At 47.2% G+C, this 19,459-nt stretch overlaps 1 protein-coding gene across 5 annotated transcripts; it reads right to left on the reverse strand.

Moving 5' to 3' along the window:
- Positions 1 to 5,690: 5,690 nt before the first annotated feature.
- On the reverse strand, positions 5,691 to 19,259 carry MOB3C (MOB kinase activator 3C). 5 transcript variants are annotated; one of them, XM_010716153.3, is made up of 5 exons: positions 19,078 to 19,259; positions 18,571 to 18,681; positions 14,278 to 14,762; positions 8,961 to 9,163; positions 5,691 to 6,887 (listed from the first exon to the last, which is right to left on the reverse strand). In XM_010716153.3, the coding sequence occupies exons 3-5, from the start codon at positions 14,696 to 14,698 to the stop codon at positions 6,858 to 6,860; spliced, it is 654 nt and encodes a 217-aa protein (XP_010714455.1). In that variant the 5' UTR covers positions 14,699 to 14,762; positions 18,571 to 18,681; positions 19,078 to 19,259; the 3' UTR covers positions 5,691 to 6,857. The 5 variants fall into 5 exon arrangements, with proteins under 5 accessions (XP_010714455.1, XP_010714454.1, XP_003208856.2 ...); XM_010716152.3 differs by having other exon boundaries at positions 18,571 to 18,717; XM_003208808.4 differs by lacking the exon at positions 18,571 to 18,681.
- Between the last annotated feature and the right edge of the window lie 200 nt (positions 19,260 to 19,459).

A 19,459-nucleotide genomic window follows, 5' to 3' on the forward strand; every position in this document is an offset into this window, starting at 1 on the left:
CGCGGCGGGGGTGGCGCTGCGCCGCCGGACAGCCCGCCCGCTGGGGAGGGGGAAGCGCGCATGCGCGAAGCGCCACTTGCCGTGAGGCCATTTTCTCTTGCGGGGGATGGGTAGATGGTGTGCTGGTGAGGTGCGATGCACCTCTTCTCGAGGCCAGCAGGGAAGGGGTATCGTGGAGATGGTTGGGCCACCCAACTTGAAGTCTTACTTGAGTGTGAATGAGCATCTGTGTCCCCACTTGTGGCAGGAGGGCCCCACAGGGGTAACCTGAGCTGGAAGTGGCCGCCATCTTGGTGCTGCTGCCCCTCTCCTGGGCTGAGGTTGTGGTGGTCACCATGTTGTGCCGCTGCCTCTTTCCTGAGTGCCTGCTTCTTCAGGGCCTGGTGAACACAGGGCTGAAGTGGCCGTTCTCAGCAAGTCTCAGCTTTGGGCAAGATTGTTCTTGCCCAGACCAGGCACGAGATACATGGTAGCCCCACATTTGTGTGAAAAGATGGGAGTTATGGCACTGCAGGTGTGGCTACCATGAAATGTCCTCCGAAATGGAAAGACCTGTGTTGGAGTCCTGTTATAGATCCTCTAGAATGTATACAGGGTGGATAAGGACTGCTCAGTGGGAGAAAAAAAAACAACCACAGGAATGAGCAATCAAACAACATTCAGCTCGTTGTTAAGGCAATACCTTCACGCACATCAGTGCATTAAGAAAGTCAGAAAACCAGAAGACTCTTGATGAGTCTTTCTCATCTCATGGCTTCATCAAATATTTGCTCTTGTGAAGAGCTAGGGCACAGAAGGAATGATAAGGATAACTTTATAGAAAAGTCTTTTTGGATTTTTTTTTGGTTTTGTTCTGGCTTTCCTGTCAGATTGATACTGTAGAGTGTGTGTAATGCCAGCAGCATAGCAGATACTTTGAAAGGTCATTTCCTTGCCTGCTATCTTTGTCCTGTGCTCCTATAGGCATTCTTTGTAAACTGTTGATTTTTCATGGGTTTCCAGGTTAGCCTCAGGACCAAGCTGGGGCGTTGCATATCTCTGCAGTTTTTCAGGCAACAAGGAGAAGTTTCCACTTCCTTTGCTTTTCAAAGCAGTGTGGCTAAGGCAGAGGGATTGGGGTTGTGTCTCCTGACACCTAGTAAGCCCAAACGTCTTCAAGTAGATCAGGCTAAGAGAGATGAAAGGAAAGAGTACAGTAATAATGCAGATACCAAACACAAAACACTCCTCAGTAGCTTATCCATATTCTAGCCTCATTTTTTCACACCTCCCCTACTCCCCCGCCCCTTCAGGAATAAACAAGTCTTTCAGCAGCAAGAGAAAAAAGGCTAACTAATAACAGAAACCTTGCCTTTGAATTGGCGGATGAGCTTCTTCTCTTAGTTTTACAAAGAGAAGCTCTGATCTGCTTCTGAGGAGTTAACTTTCTCTTCCTGAGCCTTTTTATTGGTGCTATTTCAGTAAGGCTGAGCAGGGTGGTGGAATCATTTGCAGAGAAGTATCCCTGGCAAAGAAGAGCTTTCTTCCATCTAAACTCAGATTGACATTTTAAAAGGTCATTCTCTATTTGGGTGACATTTCAATCCTCCGTTCATTGTAGTAGACTAAGTAAAAAGATGTAAACTGGGAAACATAGAGTCTGTATACAAATGTGTATATACATGTGTTATATATATATATATATATAATAATAGAAGATGAAAATCCAGTCCAGCAAAAACTCCTGTGAGTTACTCCTTACTTCATATTTGCAAATAACTAGAAGCTTGCATACAGTGCTACCACATTTCAAACAGAGGACAGTACATACCTATCCCCTAAGCACCAAAATGCATCTCCAAAGTGCTTTGCAGGGAGAGGAACTTTTATTTATACAAGAACCACAACATTTAACTTTGCTGCCACATACAGGGCCAATAAGTTGTTGTTAGCAGCATTTCTCACACAAAGCTCTTCTGTCTGCTAGTGTCAGCTATTGTTAAAATGGCTCAAGAGAAACACGAAATTCAGCTCAGTCAGTGATTTACAGCTTTAATCCGTGAGCCTGCCAGAACTGTATGGTTTCAATCTGGACATGCAGATTGGTACCCACAACTCTCAAAGCCAAACTCTCAAAGCTCAACAAGTCTAATGCAAGTAAAGACATAGGCTACTTGCTTTTGCTGCCTTCTCTGTCAAGGGGCCAGAAGGATACACCACAGCTTTAGAAAGCTGCCAGCTCTTCACATAGGTTCAAAGAAAACAGTCCAGAAACAGAAGAGCAGGGCCTCAGACAGCTTAAACCTGAAGGGTGCAGGACTGAATGGGGTGTATTGAACGCCAGGATACCTTTTTGATATCCTTTTATAGGATGAAGGCATGTTTTGTTCTCATCACCAAACTGACACAAAAGAGCACATTGTCCTTCAAACAGCATAAGCACTGAAGTCATCTCCTAGAGGTGCTTGAGTGTATTCATGCAGTGCTCTGATATCTAACAAGAGGCAAGCCTACATGAAGATTTACCCACAGTGATGCCTCTCTTGACAGCTCTTCCCCTCCTGGACCTCTAGAAGCCCATCTTAGCTGAGGATGTTCCTCAGTCTCTCTTTTAACAATACTTAGAAACCTTTTATCCTTGAAGGGCTCAGGAGTAATTCCTGAGCATCTTCCTTTGTATTCCTCCACTTGAACAGAATTAAAGGCTAGTTCCGGAGAGTAACTCAAATCCAAGCACTTTCAAATCCTCAGCATTTAGAACTGTCTGCACTCAGAAATGATGTCAAACATTTGTAACTTATTTTCAAATGGAATTTGTCTTGATTCTTGTCACACCTTCATCTGCTGCTTTAAAGGGCTCCTACACAACACAGCATTTTCTGTCTGTATAAGTAGGCATCCATTCTTAAAGCAAAATGTGTATTCTTGAATCTTTCCCCTTTGTTACTTGCAATGTAACCCACATGCACAGCATACTTAACAAGAGGGCAAGACTTAAGTTTCAACCTGGTTTGCTGTAAAGCATTAAAGAAAGGATTTTTGTTTTCATCTTCTTGTTTTTAATGAGATAGGCATGGCATTTCTAGGAAATGGTTAAGCTAATATTTCAGGATAAATTCCTGCAAAAAGTGAAGAAAAAAGCACCCTCTCAAACACTGTAATTGCTGTATTAACCACAGTAAAATTACTAGCTCCTCCACATGATTTTTCCTTTTAATACCTTTTCAAGACCGTGTCTGCTTTTTATGTCTGCAACACGCAGAGAACATAAGGAGCTGCCCGTATTGGCTGCTAAGCACATAAGAAATAATTCCCCAAATAATTACCAAAGGTAATTTTGACTTAGCCATGTTACAATTGGATCACAGTGCTTTGGTCTATGTACTACTAAAATGATTTTAAGCCTTGACTAGAATTATCCCTCAGTTTTCTGCCCACGGCCAAGCACCTAAATCTGTATTTAAGCAACTGCAATCTACTCTAGTCTGGTTTCCAGAACACAGACATGTACCATTTCCTCTGCTATTCAAGGAAGCTGTACAGGCTCCGTTTCTCTGAAAATTATACTTCTCATTTGAGTGATTAAACCTTAAGACTTCAGTGTCATTCTTTTGTTGTGAACAGCCCTTCTTCACACAGGAAAAAAGGTGCTGTTTCTTTCAGGAAACCTGATGATTTACGTGCAGCATAATGGGTGGCATGGGATACGTCTACAAATAGAGACCATATTTCCATCCATATTTTCAGGATCCCGTATGCCAAAGCTGTACACAGAAGGGGACAAGGCGAAGTTCTCAAAGTGAACATTAAAAGTGCTAGTATGGATGTTTGCAAATGCCAACGTGAAACTTGCTTTTCCTGTAGACCCATGAGGACTACTCACACCTTGACACAGTGCCAGTCCACTACCTTTGAGGATAGAGTTCCTGAACTGACTGTATTTAATAGGAAGCCAAAGTAATATGGGACCTTGAAAATATATGGTCTACTGGACACAAGCAAACCAAACTTTCTGGAAACAAACAGAAAAATGCTTGTATCCACTGTACAAACCATTCATTAATGATTGTCACTGCTTATTATGCCTCAGGAGCACACATGATGCCAGACATTCATACTGTACTTTTCCTTCTATTTGTCTTACATTTCAGAGTAAATCAGATCAACTCACAGGGCCCTCATCCAGCCAAAATTGTGTTCCCTTGTTGGTCAAAGCACTCCATCAGTACACAGCCTACATCTAAGCAGGCCATACAGTGCACAGCGCGTTTTGACACCTGAAGGGAGTCCCTTCCAGAAGGGAGAAAATCAAGACTGAAAGAAAGTAAGTCCTAAGAAATGAACAGTCACTGAATCCGCAGAACATTGAGCCATAGTGTCAGTACAAGAGGGCTTTGATAACATTATTGCCATCTAAACCAGGACATCCAACCTGCTAGTTTAGCTGTTACCTCCCAAGTCTTATTTCCTTCAGTGCATATAAGTGGAGGGAATCCTGGCATTACTGGAAAGATGCAAGATGATAAGACCCAAGGGAGGAAGATCATGAGGGCGGAGCTGATCTTCGCCTCCAGCTCAGGATGCCTACTGTGAGTTGCCCCAATACTGCCAGCTCTTACATATGCTTACCAAATCAGCCACATGAACGGATGGCAGAACTCTTACTCCTCATGCTGTCATTAGGGAATAGCCCAAAGCAATTGGAAACTGGCCCAGTGGATGTAAAATATTAAATGAAGAAAAGATGGGTCTGTTACAGTACGGCTACTCCCAAGTGGTACATCTTCATTAAAGTTTTTAATAAAACAGCATCTGGAGCGTTACCCATATTGCAGCAAAGCTTCTCTTCTAACACAGGCTGAATAGTCTTCTATGTTAAAGAATCATGAATCCTCTGTCCTCCAGTCCATGCTCTCTACAGTACGAGATTCTCTTGTGTAAGCAACCTTGCTTGCTGTTGCTGTTTTACTTCCACACAGACGTGCACTCAGTTCCCCACACTGCTGGCATTTCAGCTCTGACTCAGGGTCTCTTTGCAGCAGGCAGCTGAATGCCACACTCTGTCTTCAAGGTTTTCTTGACACTTGTGAGTCATTTGTCCTTCCCTGACCTTCATGAGGAAATCCGGCTGGCCAGGCTGCGCTAGCAAAGCTGCCAGCCTCCAGAAGGAAAAAGCTGCATGCATTCAAGAGACAATCTTGCATCTCACTGTGAAATCTCTGCTAGAATCAGCATTTCCCACCTCAAAGAAAGCAATCCAGGAATAGATCTCATGTCATTAACATGTCTTATCCTTTTCTACCCCCCAGTGGTTTCATGATCAGAATTTTAACCCTTGAAAACAGCTTTTTCTTAGCTCATTTTTCTATCTTCCCACATTTTCTTTTACATCTCAGAAACTTTCACCAAGAGAGGAAGAATATCTCAGACCAGCTCACATCATGGTTTTGTCACCGTCCACTCAGGACTTGCCAGCCTCCTGCCCTAACATAGGCTTAAATCCCAGAGACTTCCACTGAGTAGTTTTCAGCAGGCACTTGCAGAGTTTTCTTCATCATGCACAACTTTTTGCAAAGCTTCTTGTTGCTGAGGTCTCGACATGACAGTGAGCTCCATCAGTGTTACAGCAGTGAGGGAAATTCACTCAGGTTATCCTGGGTGTGTTTTTGTGACATCTTACTACGAATGAGGGAAGAACAAAGGACACCAGGCTCATTCCTGCTTCTTTAATTAGTAACAGAACAAAAATGTTTGGACTTTTAATGATTGTACTACACAGAAAATATTGGCATGATGTATCAGATGGTTTGTGTCCATTTTGTCCCATTTTATTTCCATGTAAAAATATACATCTGGTACATAAGAATAAAAAAATAGATTTTCACAATAAAATAAGTGCTTTGAGCACTAAAAATCCACTTGCGAACTTGAGCGCTGTCTTAAATATTTACATTTTCTACCCACATCCCCCCTTTCCCCTGGAATGGGCAAACCCTTTTTTATACATATGAACTGCATCTTCTGTCTTCTATATAAAACTTACCCAGAAAAAGGCGAAGAAACACAAACGTAACAACACTGTGGCTCAGACAATTTAACTCCCCCAAAATAGTAATAATTAAAAAAAAATCAAACTCTTGTCAAAAGAACAATGTCTATGCTGCAGTCGAGTAATAGAAAGGCAATGATTTCTACAACTAGCATCTGCTTTTTAGAGCCAGGACAACACATCAGGAAATGTCACTTGTTTTCTGGCATGTGTCTTTCCCTCCCTTTGCATCACAATTTCTGAGTATGGAAAATACTCAGGTAGACTGCTGATCATTCTGAAAAGTGGCCCAGTTCACCTCCATTTGTCATAGGGCCACTTTGCCATTAGTCCAAGTGGTATTGGATGCATCTTAGAACATCCTGAAGTCCCTTCTGCCAAGCGTGAAAAATTCCTTGGGGGGGCGGAGGGGGGAAGGGAAGAAAAGTCCCTTTGGTAAAGCATGAATGAGGGCGGAAGGAGAGGAGAGACATTCATAGCTCATGGTTAAAAAAGGGACATTGGCAACTAACCCCATGGAGTCAGTTGGGATCAAATGTCACCAGCTTTACGGAGCTGATCTCAGATGTTATCATAGTTCAATGCATGTGAGAAAGACAACAGGCATGACTCAGTAGTCAAGGTCACACCTGCTTACAGGGCAGGTCTTGCTAACAAAACATTTGGAAATTGATGCATCCAAAGACAAAGAAGAAGAAAGGCTCTTCTGCAGTTTTCATAGTTCAGTTGAAATGCCCAGAGCATGTCCTTGGGAAGACATCTCCCACTGCAGGGTTCTTGTCCCATTGAATGCTGAACGATCTTGCTGAGTGTGCCTGCTGAAATCGCTTCAGTGGCAAATTCGTTCTGTCATTTCTTTCTGCATTGAAGGGGAAGAAAAAAGAAAGAACCAGTAAGTGCAAAACACAGGTTTTGGTGAAGTGATGCGCAAAGCAGTTTGATTGGTATCCAAAAATAATCCAAGGAACTGGCTGTATGGAGTTCAGAGTGTTCTTGTTTCCCATGGTGGCCCTTTTGGGAACCTCTCAGCCCCAGCAGTTCCTTCCTTGGCATGCTCCTTGGTCTCGCTGTCAAGAGGTTAGTTTTAGTGTTGAGAGCAGTCCAAGGAAAGAGCTGAAATTTTTGAGCTGCATGTCCTGACTCAGCAAGGAGCAGACAGAGAAGTGGTGCCACTCCCAGAGCCTGGGGATGCAAGTTACTCCCAGAAGTGCTGGCTGTCCTCCAGGTGGTGACAACAGCTCACTGAAGGGGCCTGTGGTTCTGGCAAGGGATCCCATGGCTGCACTGTAATGCAAATGAGTGCTAATAGCAAATGGCCACAAAAAAACCTGGTGGGAACTCACATCTCTGGCCTTCAGTACTGTTAGCTTGATGTCCTTTTCCTGAAGTCTCTTCCTGCTTTGTGATATCCCTAATACATAAGCATGATTCTTCAGTTTGAGCAGCTCTCCCAGTAGCCACTCAGGGTCAAACATCCATAGCCAGAATTCCCTCCTCTCGCTGTCATTCCCCAAATGCTTCATCTACAAAACTTAGTCCTGAGCTACCGGTGCTGAGCATAGGGAGGGACAAGATGACAAGAGTAAGCTCCATGTAGGCTAACAGGCTGCTTTTCTTTGCCACTCAGACTTTGGGACTACTGGCAGTGCCAAGGTGCAGCCTTCCTGAGGTAACAAGGTGGTCAGAAAGATCACTTTCTGTCTTTGAAAACTGTTTCCAATCTTCAGGACCTTGTCCCAGCTCCCCAGCCCAGCACTGCACTCAGCTCTCTCTGGTTGCAGGTCACTCTCCTGCACACATACAGCAAATCATTGCTAAATGGAAAGAGGTCTCATGGGTGCTTGAGGCTGCTATAGGGGGTGGATTCCAAGTAGTGGATACCAAGCAAGGGGCACACCAGGAAACAAGATGTACAAAACCAGAGAGAAGTGTGCCTCATTTCCTTGTAATTTAACCTTAGTTGCATCACACAGGAAAATCTGTTCATCTCAGAATCATCCAGAACCATAAATCATCTCACATTGCATGTGTGTTACTGGCACTGACAGCCTATTTAGCAATGTCGGACACTGCTTTGGCTATTAGCTGCTAATTATTTATACTAACAAGCATCAGTCAAAGGAGATGACACTGTTATGGGCCATATATCAATGTTAAAGAAGTTTATCACGAGGAATGGTTATGAGGAATAATAGAGGACACAGTGATGCTGAACTGTCATTTTCTGTGGCTGAGGGCCATTGTGATAACACAGGTCACAGTCACACTATATGAAGTAATTAATTAACGAATCTGCTGTTGTCATTCAGGTGTCCCCTGGTTGGATCATCATCCCAGCCTCCCAGATTGCAGTCAGAGCAGAGGAGACAGCAAATTGAGAAAAAAGAAAGCAGGAAAGGAGTTAAAGCATTTAGCACTCAGGGTTAGGTGCATCCGTGGTACTTATAAACAGGCAGCTCATGTTGTGACTTCTCTCAGCTCTCTGTCTTTGAACTCTCCTATGCTGCATTTGGCCTCTTCTGCAGTCCAGTCCATCCCCTTTGCACAGCATACTAATTACTGGATTCCCTATTACTCTCCCCACCACAACAGGTTTCCATAGACCAGATCACACTCAACATGGCCTGTGAGACATTTGCTTTTCTTACAAAACTGCATATTTTCTAGTTTATATACCAGGACTGCATATCTCTTCCCCTTACTTCTCCCCTCCATGCTATGTCCAAGGTCTCTCACTTTCCACTTGGCTAATTGCTTTAACTGCTTCCCAAGGGAGGCAGCAGTGCAACTCCTGCTAGACCCATATTAGCTGCTGTCTGGAGCTGTATGTCCTGCACAGGGCAGAGTCTGACCCTGCCTGAATTTACCAGAGCTGTGTTCAACCCACTCTGCTCTGACCCTGTCCTCTTCACCATCCCTAGGGCATCCTTACCAAAGGCTCCAGCTCCCGGTGGTCAACAAGGCTGAACTCCCTGATGAAGTAGTAAAAGTGCTTGTAGCAGGTGTTGACATGAGCCTCAGCACCCATGTTGATGATGCTGTCAAAGTGGTGGATGTAGACATGGACAAAGACACGGAAGAGGCGGGTGAGGATCTTAGTGCAAACTTGCTGGAACTGCTTAGGGAAGGGAACACCTGTAAAGCAGAAGCAAGTTAAAGCCATTTGACCATTTCCCAAAACAAACAAAAACCCCAAACAAGCTAATATTCAAATGTCCCAGCCACACTCACCAGGCAATCATGGGTGCATCAACAGAAACAGAGTTCCAGCTGGTTTTAGGATCCTTTTTTCAAATAAGCGTGTCATTAAAACAGGAAGAATAATGCCAGTCTTAAGGCTGTAATGTGATTGCACCTGTACGTTGCTCCCTACTGAAATATCCCACCAAGGTGTTCATGCACCAACATATTCTTTTGGCTTTGTCTTGTACAAGGACACAATTTATTACTCTCTGTTTACGTCCTTATCTAAATACATTGTTATGACTGCAAAAATCTCAGTGTAATGCAGCCAGTGTCAGGAAACTAAGGAAAATTTCTACAGAAAACCTGGCTTTGAAACCTCTGAATATACTTTTTGGAAGGTTGAACGTAAACCAAGTGGAATTTGTTTTCCTGAAGGTTCTATTCTCTCCCCCCAGCAATTCAATGCAAATTTGCATAGAGCAAAATAAAATCCTCCCTTCCCACGGTGCTACCTGTCTCCTCCCTTGGCTTCTTACTAATGCAGCACTTAACCTCTTAAAAATCTTTCCAAACAATCCCCATAGCCAGCTCACACATCTCTTAGCTAAAAAAATACAGATAGTAATGAGTTTTCCTCAATAAGCACTGAGCTTATTGTCAGAGTACTTGTAACAGGAGATTATCTTTGGTCTGGAGCGATGTCACACTCAGCCTGGTCTCACCTTGCTTTGTGCACAAGGCACAAGCTTGGGCTGCTCGTGTCATGGGTAGATGGCTTGGACTCATCTTGAGGAAGTTGTGCATCCTGGCTCAGCAGCACACCTATATGGAGAGGGGGCTGAGATTCATGGCCACTGCCCTGCATAACAGTGAGTATCCTGCAGCAGTACAAAACCCATTGGAGTCTTTGACATCACCCACTAGGATTCTAATAGCTCCTCTTAAGGCTTTCTGCCAAGTACCTCTCCATGCTGCTGATGAAGGATCTGCTTCTGCCCTTACCCTTAGCTCTGCATGACTGGCTGATAAGGACAGCGAGCAATCTGCTGGGCTTCCCTGCAGCCAGCAAAAACACCATACTTTATCAAAGGTTTCATTTGAGCTTTTTGCACCGAGTGAGAATTTGCTGAGCAACGAAAAGCCCTAATCACCCAGCTGGGGCCTGAAACATGCTATTAGAGTGGCTCCTAAAGACCAGATCTGAAGAACTACGCATAAAAATATTTCTTTTAATAAAGAAAAACCCATCGTGGCAAGTAATTTGTGATGAGTGCATGTTCCCAGGCCACAGCTGAGGAATACACGCTGTTCTGAACAGCCTGTCCTGAGACCAAGGACGAGCAGCTGCTGTCAGGAGCTCAGCAAGGTGCCAGCAGGCAGGGAGTGATTGATGTGTTCTCTCCAGTTTGCCACTGTCTTCTGCCTGGTACCTCCTCCTCTCAAAGCAGGCAGTGAGGAGCACTGATCTTGTATGGAGATGCATAGCAGCTACAGGAGCTGCTAAGTCATCTTACTCCTAATGATGGAATGATATCATGAAAGATATCACTGGGCTGCCAAGACCTAACAGTACCCTTCTGGACTATCCATTGCTGTGGCTTCAAACCCAGCAGTATTACCCAGCTCCTGAGCTGCTCTTCCTTGTGTCCATCACAAGGTGTCAGTGTGTGCATGCCCTCTGCAGACGTGGCTCAGCAGCGTTTGTGACTGGCCGCCAGCAGAGTCCATGGGAGTCACCAATGGACTCCAGCAGGTCACCTCATAGCCTACCATGCTGCAACATCACCGCTGCTACGGTCCTTTTGGCCCAGTGGATCGCAGGGGACTGGTTGGGGCTCTTTCTCCCCACATCACCTCTCTTGGACACAGGAAGCATGTGGCCAGGACTGTCAGGCCCTGCTTTCCCTCCCCATATTGCAGCCACCTCTGCTTCTCTTGTGACACTCTCCTGTCCTAGGACCCTGAGGATGTGTTGTGAGCATCTACCATGGGGAAACATGGGGCAGGAGAGGTCAATGGCACAGCTGGACCTGGACAATCTATGAAAGGCAACAAAGTTAGTAAAGGGTCTTGAGCACAACTCTTACAGAGAGCAGCTGAGGGAACTGGGACTGTTCAGTCTGCAGAAGAAAATCTACAACTCCCTGAAAGGAGGTTGTGATGAGATTGGTAGGTCAGCCTCTTCTCCCACATAACAGCAATAGGATGAGAATAATGATCTTAAGTTGCATCAGGGAAGGTTCAGGTTGGATATTAGGAAAAAGTTCCCTCTCAGAAAGAGCAGTGAGGCACAGCTGCCCAGGGAAGTGGTGGAGTCACCATTCCTGGAAGTGTTCAAGAACTGTGGAGATGTGGCACAGAGGGACGTGGGCAGCAGGCATGCTGGGGATGGGCTAACAGTTGGACAAGATTATCTTAGAGGTCTTTTCCTTAATGACTCTATGATTGTAACCCAGATCATCTCCAACTATAACCTCTCCAGAAGGTTCCAGACAAGAGCCAGCCACCCAACAGGGCCCACCTGCCAGATGCATACACCTTCCTCCAGCTGAAATAATTGAAACATGGTCAGTGGGAATCAACCACATCCTGAGTCCTTTCTCCAACATTTCAGTTTCTTTTCCATCATCTGGGTTTTCTGAAGAAAGTCTCTCCCTAACCCTATGCACGTGCAGACCTCAGTCCACAGCCCACTCTAGGGAGGAGACTGCTGGCCCTCCTCTTACTGCACAGCAGAAATGGTACCAACAGGAGCTGAGCAGAGCAGCAATGCAAAGTACAGAGCATCGCAAGTGCTGGAAGCCAGCACAAGAGCTGTAAATACAGCAGGTTCTATTTCATCGAGGCACTGGTGAGCAATGTGACTCACTGCCCCAAAATGAATTAGCACCTTCAGTTTATCTTGGATGTTTTCCTTGAAACCCAAGATGTGATTTAATGCTTAGAGAAGTCTGTTTTCCACACTCTGTGCTGATCACTTCAAAACAGAAGGAAGTCATGTGGGACTGTGTGGAAAAGGAAATGAAAAGCGTCTGCACTTACGGGAAGGGAATACGAGTGGGCCTTGGATCCTCCTCACCATCTTTGTCATCCCCAGCCCTCATGCACAAGCCAATTGCATTTTTTCACGATGAAACAGTGCTGTGAAACTATTTTGCTTCTTTACAATTGTATTTTTCCCTCTCCAAAAGCAGTAATTCAGTGAACTGCGTGATGGATTATTGTTGTTAATATTATTTCCAACATCCAGTCTGGTCTCTGGATTGTTCCATGATTCGTCTTTTCCTAAAAATAAGCCTTCAAATCCAATTTGAAATTAATAGTATAATGGCAGCTGCAAGCTGGTGTGGCATTAATTTTGGAACAAAACAGGGAGAAAATAAAAGACAAACTGAGTTAAAAACAGCCAGTTGAGAAAACTGCAATAATTAGCTGAATTCTGAACATTTTTCTCTTGTTATAAAGAATTATGCATCAAGTTTTCTCTGCTTTTTATCATTGTTTTGGGAATATGCGTGAACAGCAGAGTCTAAGCATAGAAGAGTTTTCCAAGAACCATCCCATAGCCTCCTGCAAGTGATGTTCCTTCCAGCCACAGACAGGCTTGGCAGAGAGTACAGGGCGTTTTCAATGCTGGTTTTCATCCAAGCCCCACGTCTGTGCTCATTTAAAAATGGAGAGGTTTCGGCATACACGTCAGTGCTGACATGGGACACAGAGCCCTGCAAACTCCATCCACCAGAGTCTTCTCCCCTGTGTTACCAATGGCCCTGACACTGGGTGCTGGGCATGCTCCCACCGAGACACTGAATGAAACTGAACGTGACTTCTCCTGCCAGCAGGCACCTGAAGACACAGCAATTACTGGGGATGGTGCTATTGTACAGGTGGTAATCTGCTCACGAAGAGGTCTATCGACATAGTTTTACCAGCTGCTAAAAAATATGCCTGCAGAATCACTTATTCTTATCCCTCCATGGGAACAATGCTTATTCTGCATGTAGCAGGGTTTTTGTTTCGGCCCAGTCATGTTGGTTGGGAGAGCGGAAACGAGCACTAGAACATGCTAACTGATACGGGTCATCTGGAGGAGCTGGAGAAGATTTATGACAGCCACGCTCCTCCTGTCCAGGAAGCTGTCTCATCGTGACCGGCAGACAGACAGTTTTCCTTCCAAAGGATTTGTAAAGCAAAGCCTTTCAGCGAGATTGAGCCCTGTGGGTGGATTTCCCTGGGGATGAGGAAGATGCCCAATCTCCTCCATCTTTCTATCGCTGTCTCTGCTCATTTCCAGCTGAGCCTCTGAACCCAGCATGAGAGATTTTCCCCCTCTGACCCAAAAACACCTCTCCCTTGGCTGCCAATAAAATTATGATTGAGACCCACTGAATCATGTGCTGCTCCAGGTTTTGTGGCTTTTGTGGGACAAGGATGCTGAGGTTAGCCCCTAACAGCATTAGCTGTCTTGGGTCACACTTGCTGTTTCTAAAAAAAAAAGTTTGATTTGTCTGTGGTCAGGTGGCCTTAGCAGAGAAATATTTATCTTGGGACAGCTGCATTGCAGATGGCAAGGATGGAAATCAGCAGTGTGCCTGGGGCATTGTCCCCAAACCCTGCAACCCTCCCTACTGCATGGCACCATGAAATGTGAGTCTAGCTAAGTTCCCTTACACAAATGAGAGCCAAGGTAATGAAGCACACCAGCAAGGAGGCTAAAGTCACTCAGGGATGCACAAAGATGCTTGAAGAACAGACCCTAGTAACAGCCTTGGAAATGGAAAGATGTGTTTGTGCAACCAGAACAGCCCCCCTTAGTGAAGGGCAAAGGTGATAACTGTCTTTCACCAGAACCCACTGGCAAGCACCCCAGCTCCAGCCCCTAAACATCACCCCAAAACTACAAGAAAGCAGCTTAGCAGAAGGGGCAGTGTCAATCACTACAGGTCATCAGCAGAGCTTTTAGGATCGTAAAGCTCAGCAATACCAACCCAGAGGTGCACCAACAGCTTGGAAAGCTACACTGGTTACAACGACAGCCTCCTGCAGAATCACAGCACACTCACCTATTCTGGTGGGGAAGATGTCCTCGTTGTTAATGAGCATCTCAATCCAGTCCATCAGCATACACATGTACTGTGGGGCTGACAGCTTGGTTGGCTTCTTGTACTTGCTGTCGTCCTGCCACCTGTACTCATACTTGAGCCCACCCGACATGATAGGGCAGCTCTTCTCTGTGCAGTACTCCGACATGGTGCCGTAGATGAGGTTGATGCGGTTGAAGAAGTCCACCACGTGCACAGCTATCCAGTCATTGATGCTCTCGCCAGGAGGCAGCTGTACCACAGCCTTTAGGTCCAGCCCTGATTTGAGGGAGGCCTGAGCCTTCTTGTACAGCTCGAAGCGCTGTGTGCCAGGCTCAAACTTCTTCCGGGGACGGAAGGTTTTGTCTTTGTTGAAGACTTGCTTCAGACACAGTGCCATCATGGGTTGGGCCAGCCAGCGTGAGAGCACCAGGGTTAGCGCTGAGGATCTTCAGGATTGGAGGTATCTGAGAGGAGGAGAAAATTTTGGTCATCTATACACCTGGACCGAAATGAGATAGCACCGGGATGCTGGGAGCAGCTTCTTACCTCCAGGGCTTTTGTCCAGAACTACTGCAATGAAGTACAATGAGGTATGATATCAACAGCACTTACCTACCTGTGGCCCCTTCCTTCCTGGCGAAGGGGCTGTGCCTCTTCCCACAAAAATAGCCCCAGTGCCATAGGGACAACACTGTGACTGCAGCTGGCTTCTGGTTCACACAGCCCCAGCACCCAGATCAATGGAAAAAGGGGGAATTCTTGTTGTCATTCTGCCTGCGTGTTTGTTCAGAAGAACAAAACCCACAGCCAAAGAAGGAAAACAGCATCCAAGCACACCAGGGCCAGGATGTGACACAATGCACGGGAGCCAGTGCTGCCAGCGCTCCCCATGGCGCTCCAATCCCACAGCACCCCGGGAACAGGGGATGTGACCTGGAAGTCACCGCTCAGCAGCGCTGAGGTCATCCCTTCCTGAGGCTGCCAGTGCGGATGGGGTCTGTGGCATTTCCTTTTTTTTCCTTCCTGAAGCTCCGGTGGAAATCCCGTGTGCTTGGACAGGCTGAAACGTGCACGTGCCCTGCGCCCCTCTGCAGCATTAATAATGGGAGAGCAAGGCCACAGTGAGCTCAATGCCCTGCTGAAGCTTGGGGAGGCAAAAGACCCCAGGCTGCCTCCCCCAAGGGAGGAGGAGTTAAAGCAAAAAAGAAGAAAAAGGTTCACAGAAAGGGGAAGTGATTTACCCAAAGTCACGAGTGGGAAGGAACGGCGTCCAAGTGAAGCTTGGATGTGTGTTCGTCATTAAAAAGGCATCTCTTAGCCAAAAGCTTGCTGTATGAACTCAGCTTTGTGAACTCAGTCCCAAGCCAAAAGCAAATCCTGTTTTATCCAGCAGAGATCAGCCAACCATCTTGCTGGAGGAGCCCTGGGCTCCCCCCAGAGTCCCTCCAGGACACAGGAGCTGTTCTGTGGGACTTTCCACATGGCAGCAGGGGAGAGCCCTGCTGGGTCCCACCAGAGGCCAGTGGGGACAAGCCACAGCCTTCCCCACAAGTACAGTGATGTGTTGCCACCATCACAGAGCTTGGGAGAACAACTCAGTTATCCCTGCATTAGGCTTTGGATTATCAATGAAACATCAATTAAAAAAAAAAAAAATCAAAACACAGAGTAAGAACCCTGCTAAACACCTGCCAGATGTTTTCCTACTGCACATCTGTTAGCTGTTCCCAGGAATAAGGGAGCACTACCCAGTGCTGCCCAAATGCAGAGCAGACCCGTCTCCAGGCTCGCTGCAGCTAGGCATAGCTGGATAATGTGAGTGGTTTTGCTCTTGGGATCCTTGCCAGCTTCGCTACTGAATTACTGAGCCATTTAAAGGCCTCGTGAATCCTTACTGGAATCAGGGAGAAAAACGTTCTCCAGAAATTCAATTTAACGCAAAGCCAAGAACACATCCTGGGATTTACAACCAAAAGGAGCAGGCGGAGGCACCGTGCCAGGAACCAGATTCTTTCCTAACCTCTTTCCAAAGCTCCCACTGCACAGGGTCGGACGGGCAGGAAAATCCACTTGAGGCACAGGGAGCTGCAGGAGGCCAGGAGTGGGGCTTTCAGGGTACAGTCCTGCAATAGGAGCACTGGGGCAAGCTGAGGCAGCAGTTCTTGCCGTATGCTGGCACGCATCCCACTGCCAAGGGGCCTGGGTGGGTGCCCGCAGCTCCCACCTTCCGTTCCCACGTAGAAAATCAAAGCTCCCCCCCAAGCAGCCCTGGCATGGCTGCAGCCCGCTTTGCTATGCTGCCTTTCCCATAGCAGGGCGGTGCTGGCACCCACAGCCATGCATTAAGAGCTCAGGGAGCCAAGTCTGCACAGGGTTAAACTGTGGGACTGAGCTGCTGCAGGATGGCAGCAGGCAGGGACTTGCAAAATCCTGATTTCCTAGAGGGCTGGCAGGTCTGGGGGAGAAAGGAAATGAACTGGATAGGAGGGAAGTGAGTTCACGGTCAAAGGCAGCTGCTAGTTCCAAATCTAAGGAGGATTCTGTTTCTTTCGTTTTAGGGGTTGTTGTTGTTTTATTTTTTTAAATCCACACAACACTGCCAAACAAAGGCTTTGTTTTAAATTAAGAACAACACTGAACGGTCTGTTTAGAAACTACCAAAACAAAAGGGGGGAAAAAAGCAAAGCAGGGAGAGAAGTTTCCTCTGCCTACCACAATCAGTCCCACCAGTCTGAGCAAAGCCACCGGGTCAGACCTGCCTTTGTGACCCCAGATTGGCTTCAAACTGGAAAGCAGTGAGGAGTGGTTGGGGCAGTGCTGAGCTCTGGGCTACAGCACAGATAGCGCCACACTTACTGCTTCAGTTTCCCCAGTTTAAAAAGTAATTTCTCCCCTGTTGAAGGTCCCCCTGATATTAAGGGCTGCAAAAGCCAAGAGTTGGCTTCAGGGGAGAGAAAGTAGTTTGTGAGTGCCCCTAGTGATTATTACTGACCAGGGTCAGTGCTAACAAGGAGAAAGGCACTGACACAGCACCTCCAGCTGGCAGTGCGTCCGATGCCCAAGCCAGCCCTGGATCTGGCCCGAGACGCTTACACACTTGAACAAACATCTGCCCTGGAACCACAGGAGCTGTCAGCAGAGTCTGTGAGCCATGCTGGGGAGCACGAGAAGGAGTCGGCTCAGCGCCACGTAGCAAAGCTGTGGTTCAAAACTACCCACCCCACACATCCCGCTGTGCTTCCCCAGGTGTTCCCCCAGAGGCTGGACTCCCCCTTGGTGCTGTGGGGGATTGCCTTCTCTGCCCTGCGGGCAGTCCCGCTTGCCACGTCCCTGCATGGCGAGCCTGGCGTCGGGGCAGTGAGCCAGAGCCCTGAGACAGACAGACAGACAGCCTCCAGCTGCCTGCTAGCCAGGGGCTCTGCTGGCTTTCCGCTGGAGAGAAGTTCTTTTTCACAGAACTATTAAGGTTAGAAAAGACCTCTAAGATCATCTAGTTCATCGTCATCCTATCACCACCATGCCCACTAAACCATGTCCTTAAAACTCAATTTTCAGCTTGTCCTGGAGCAGCTGTGCAAATGGGGCTTCTTGGTGGCGGCTTTGCAGAAATGCCCCACAGCCCAACCCTGCCTCCCCTGAGCATCCCTCACAATGCAGGTGAGATCCAGCCTGGGGCTGACGGCATGTGACGGCCCAGTTTTGTTTTAGAGGCAGAGAGGTTGGTTTTAAGGGTTTAAAGGCAGGAGGAAGATGCTGGGGGCATGGCTTCAGAGCTCTGGCCCCTCTTGCTCTCCTCACGCTTCCTGCTGGAGCCAAGTCCCAGCTGGGCTGGTCATGAGAAACGGGGGTTCTTGGCAGCCGATCCCAAATATAACCCAAACGATAGAACATTCCAGGAAACAAGCCAAGATGAGATGCTGGGAGAGGGATCGAGGGCCAGCACGCCAGACGGTGGGACTGCATAGTCCCACCAGCCCCAACACAGAGTTAATCCGTGTGCTTCTGATATATTCTGGGAAAGCCCCCAGCATCCATTTCTGGAGGGACCAACACCCAAAGGAGGCTCAGTTCCCCATGCTGTTGCTTCTCCCAGCTCTGCTGACACTCGGAAATCCCCATCTCATGCAAAGCAAACCCAGCACAATTTCAGTAAGAGGACACACAGCCCTTTCATCCAATCCCCCCCACGTCCCAAACCACAGCCAATCAAAGTCTCATCTCTCCAGTGGTGGGACACCCGGCACACTTTGGGGGTGATACTGTTTGGGGTACCTTGTTCTTGGTGCTGGAGTTTTGCTGCTGCCAACAGGGACTTGCTTGTAGCCAAGGTAAGTCCTGAGGGTGATCGCTCCATCATCAGAGCCGCAATCCCAAGTGCCGGAACTCCAGGAAGATGATTGGAAGGACACGAGCCAGCTGCTGGAAGTGCATCCCCACAGCTTTCTCTGCCCAAAACTTCCTGCCCTCCACTAGACAATAGCAAAGCCACCTCCAGGACTGCCACCAGCCCTGGGATGATAGCTGACCAGCCAAAACCCTGGGCTCCCTGCTCACTTCCAGGTATCTACACTAACCCACAGCTGCAAACCACAGCTACATGCTCGCAGACAAAGTGGGACACCCACAGAACAGGGAAGAGCTCCTGCAAGCACCCATTTTGCTTCTCTTGGGTTTGCCCAACCTGCACTTAAAGCACCCCAGGAGCATCCTTAGGAATGCAGGAAACACAGCACCAGCTGGGACACCGATACTACTCCTTTTTCCAGCCCCAGCACTCACCTCATCCTCAGCACGCCTGGCTGCCAGCACACAATCCCGCTGCACTTTCTGCGCTTACTGAGGGGGAAAAAAAGAAAAAAAAAAAAACAATTCAAAATAAAAGCCCAGAATCCAGCAGGACGCCCTGCAGCACAGAGAACAGCCGCACGCTGACTGAGGTTTTGGTTACAGAAAGCGGGAGCTGAGGGTTTTTCTCCCGCTAGTGATGTCACATCCTGACCCTGCCGGAGCCACAGCTGTCCTTGGGACACGCCGGCAGGCTGCCCTCCTGCAGCCGGGCACACGCTGATATGTGCACATTCATGTGAATGCACATCTCTCCCCACTTGGCACATTGCAGGGTTGAGTGCCAGGATGGGCTGGATGCCTTCCAAAGGGGAAA

The sequence above is a fragment of the Meleagris gallopavo genome, chromosome 10, assembly GCF_000146605.3.
Source record: "Meleagris gallopavo isolate NT-WF06-2002-E0010 breed Aviagen turkey brand Nicholas breeding stock chromosome 10, Turkey_5.1, whole genome shotgun sequence".
NCBI classification, from domain to species: Eukaryota; Metazoa; Chordata; class Aves; order Galliformes; family Phasianidae; genus Meleagris; species Meleagris gallopavo.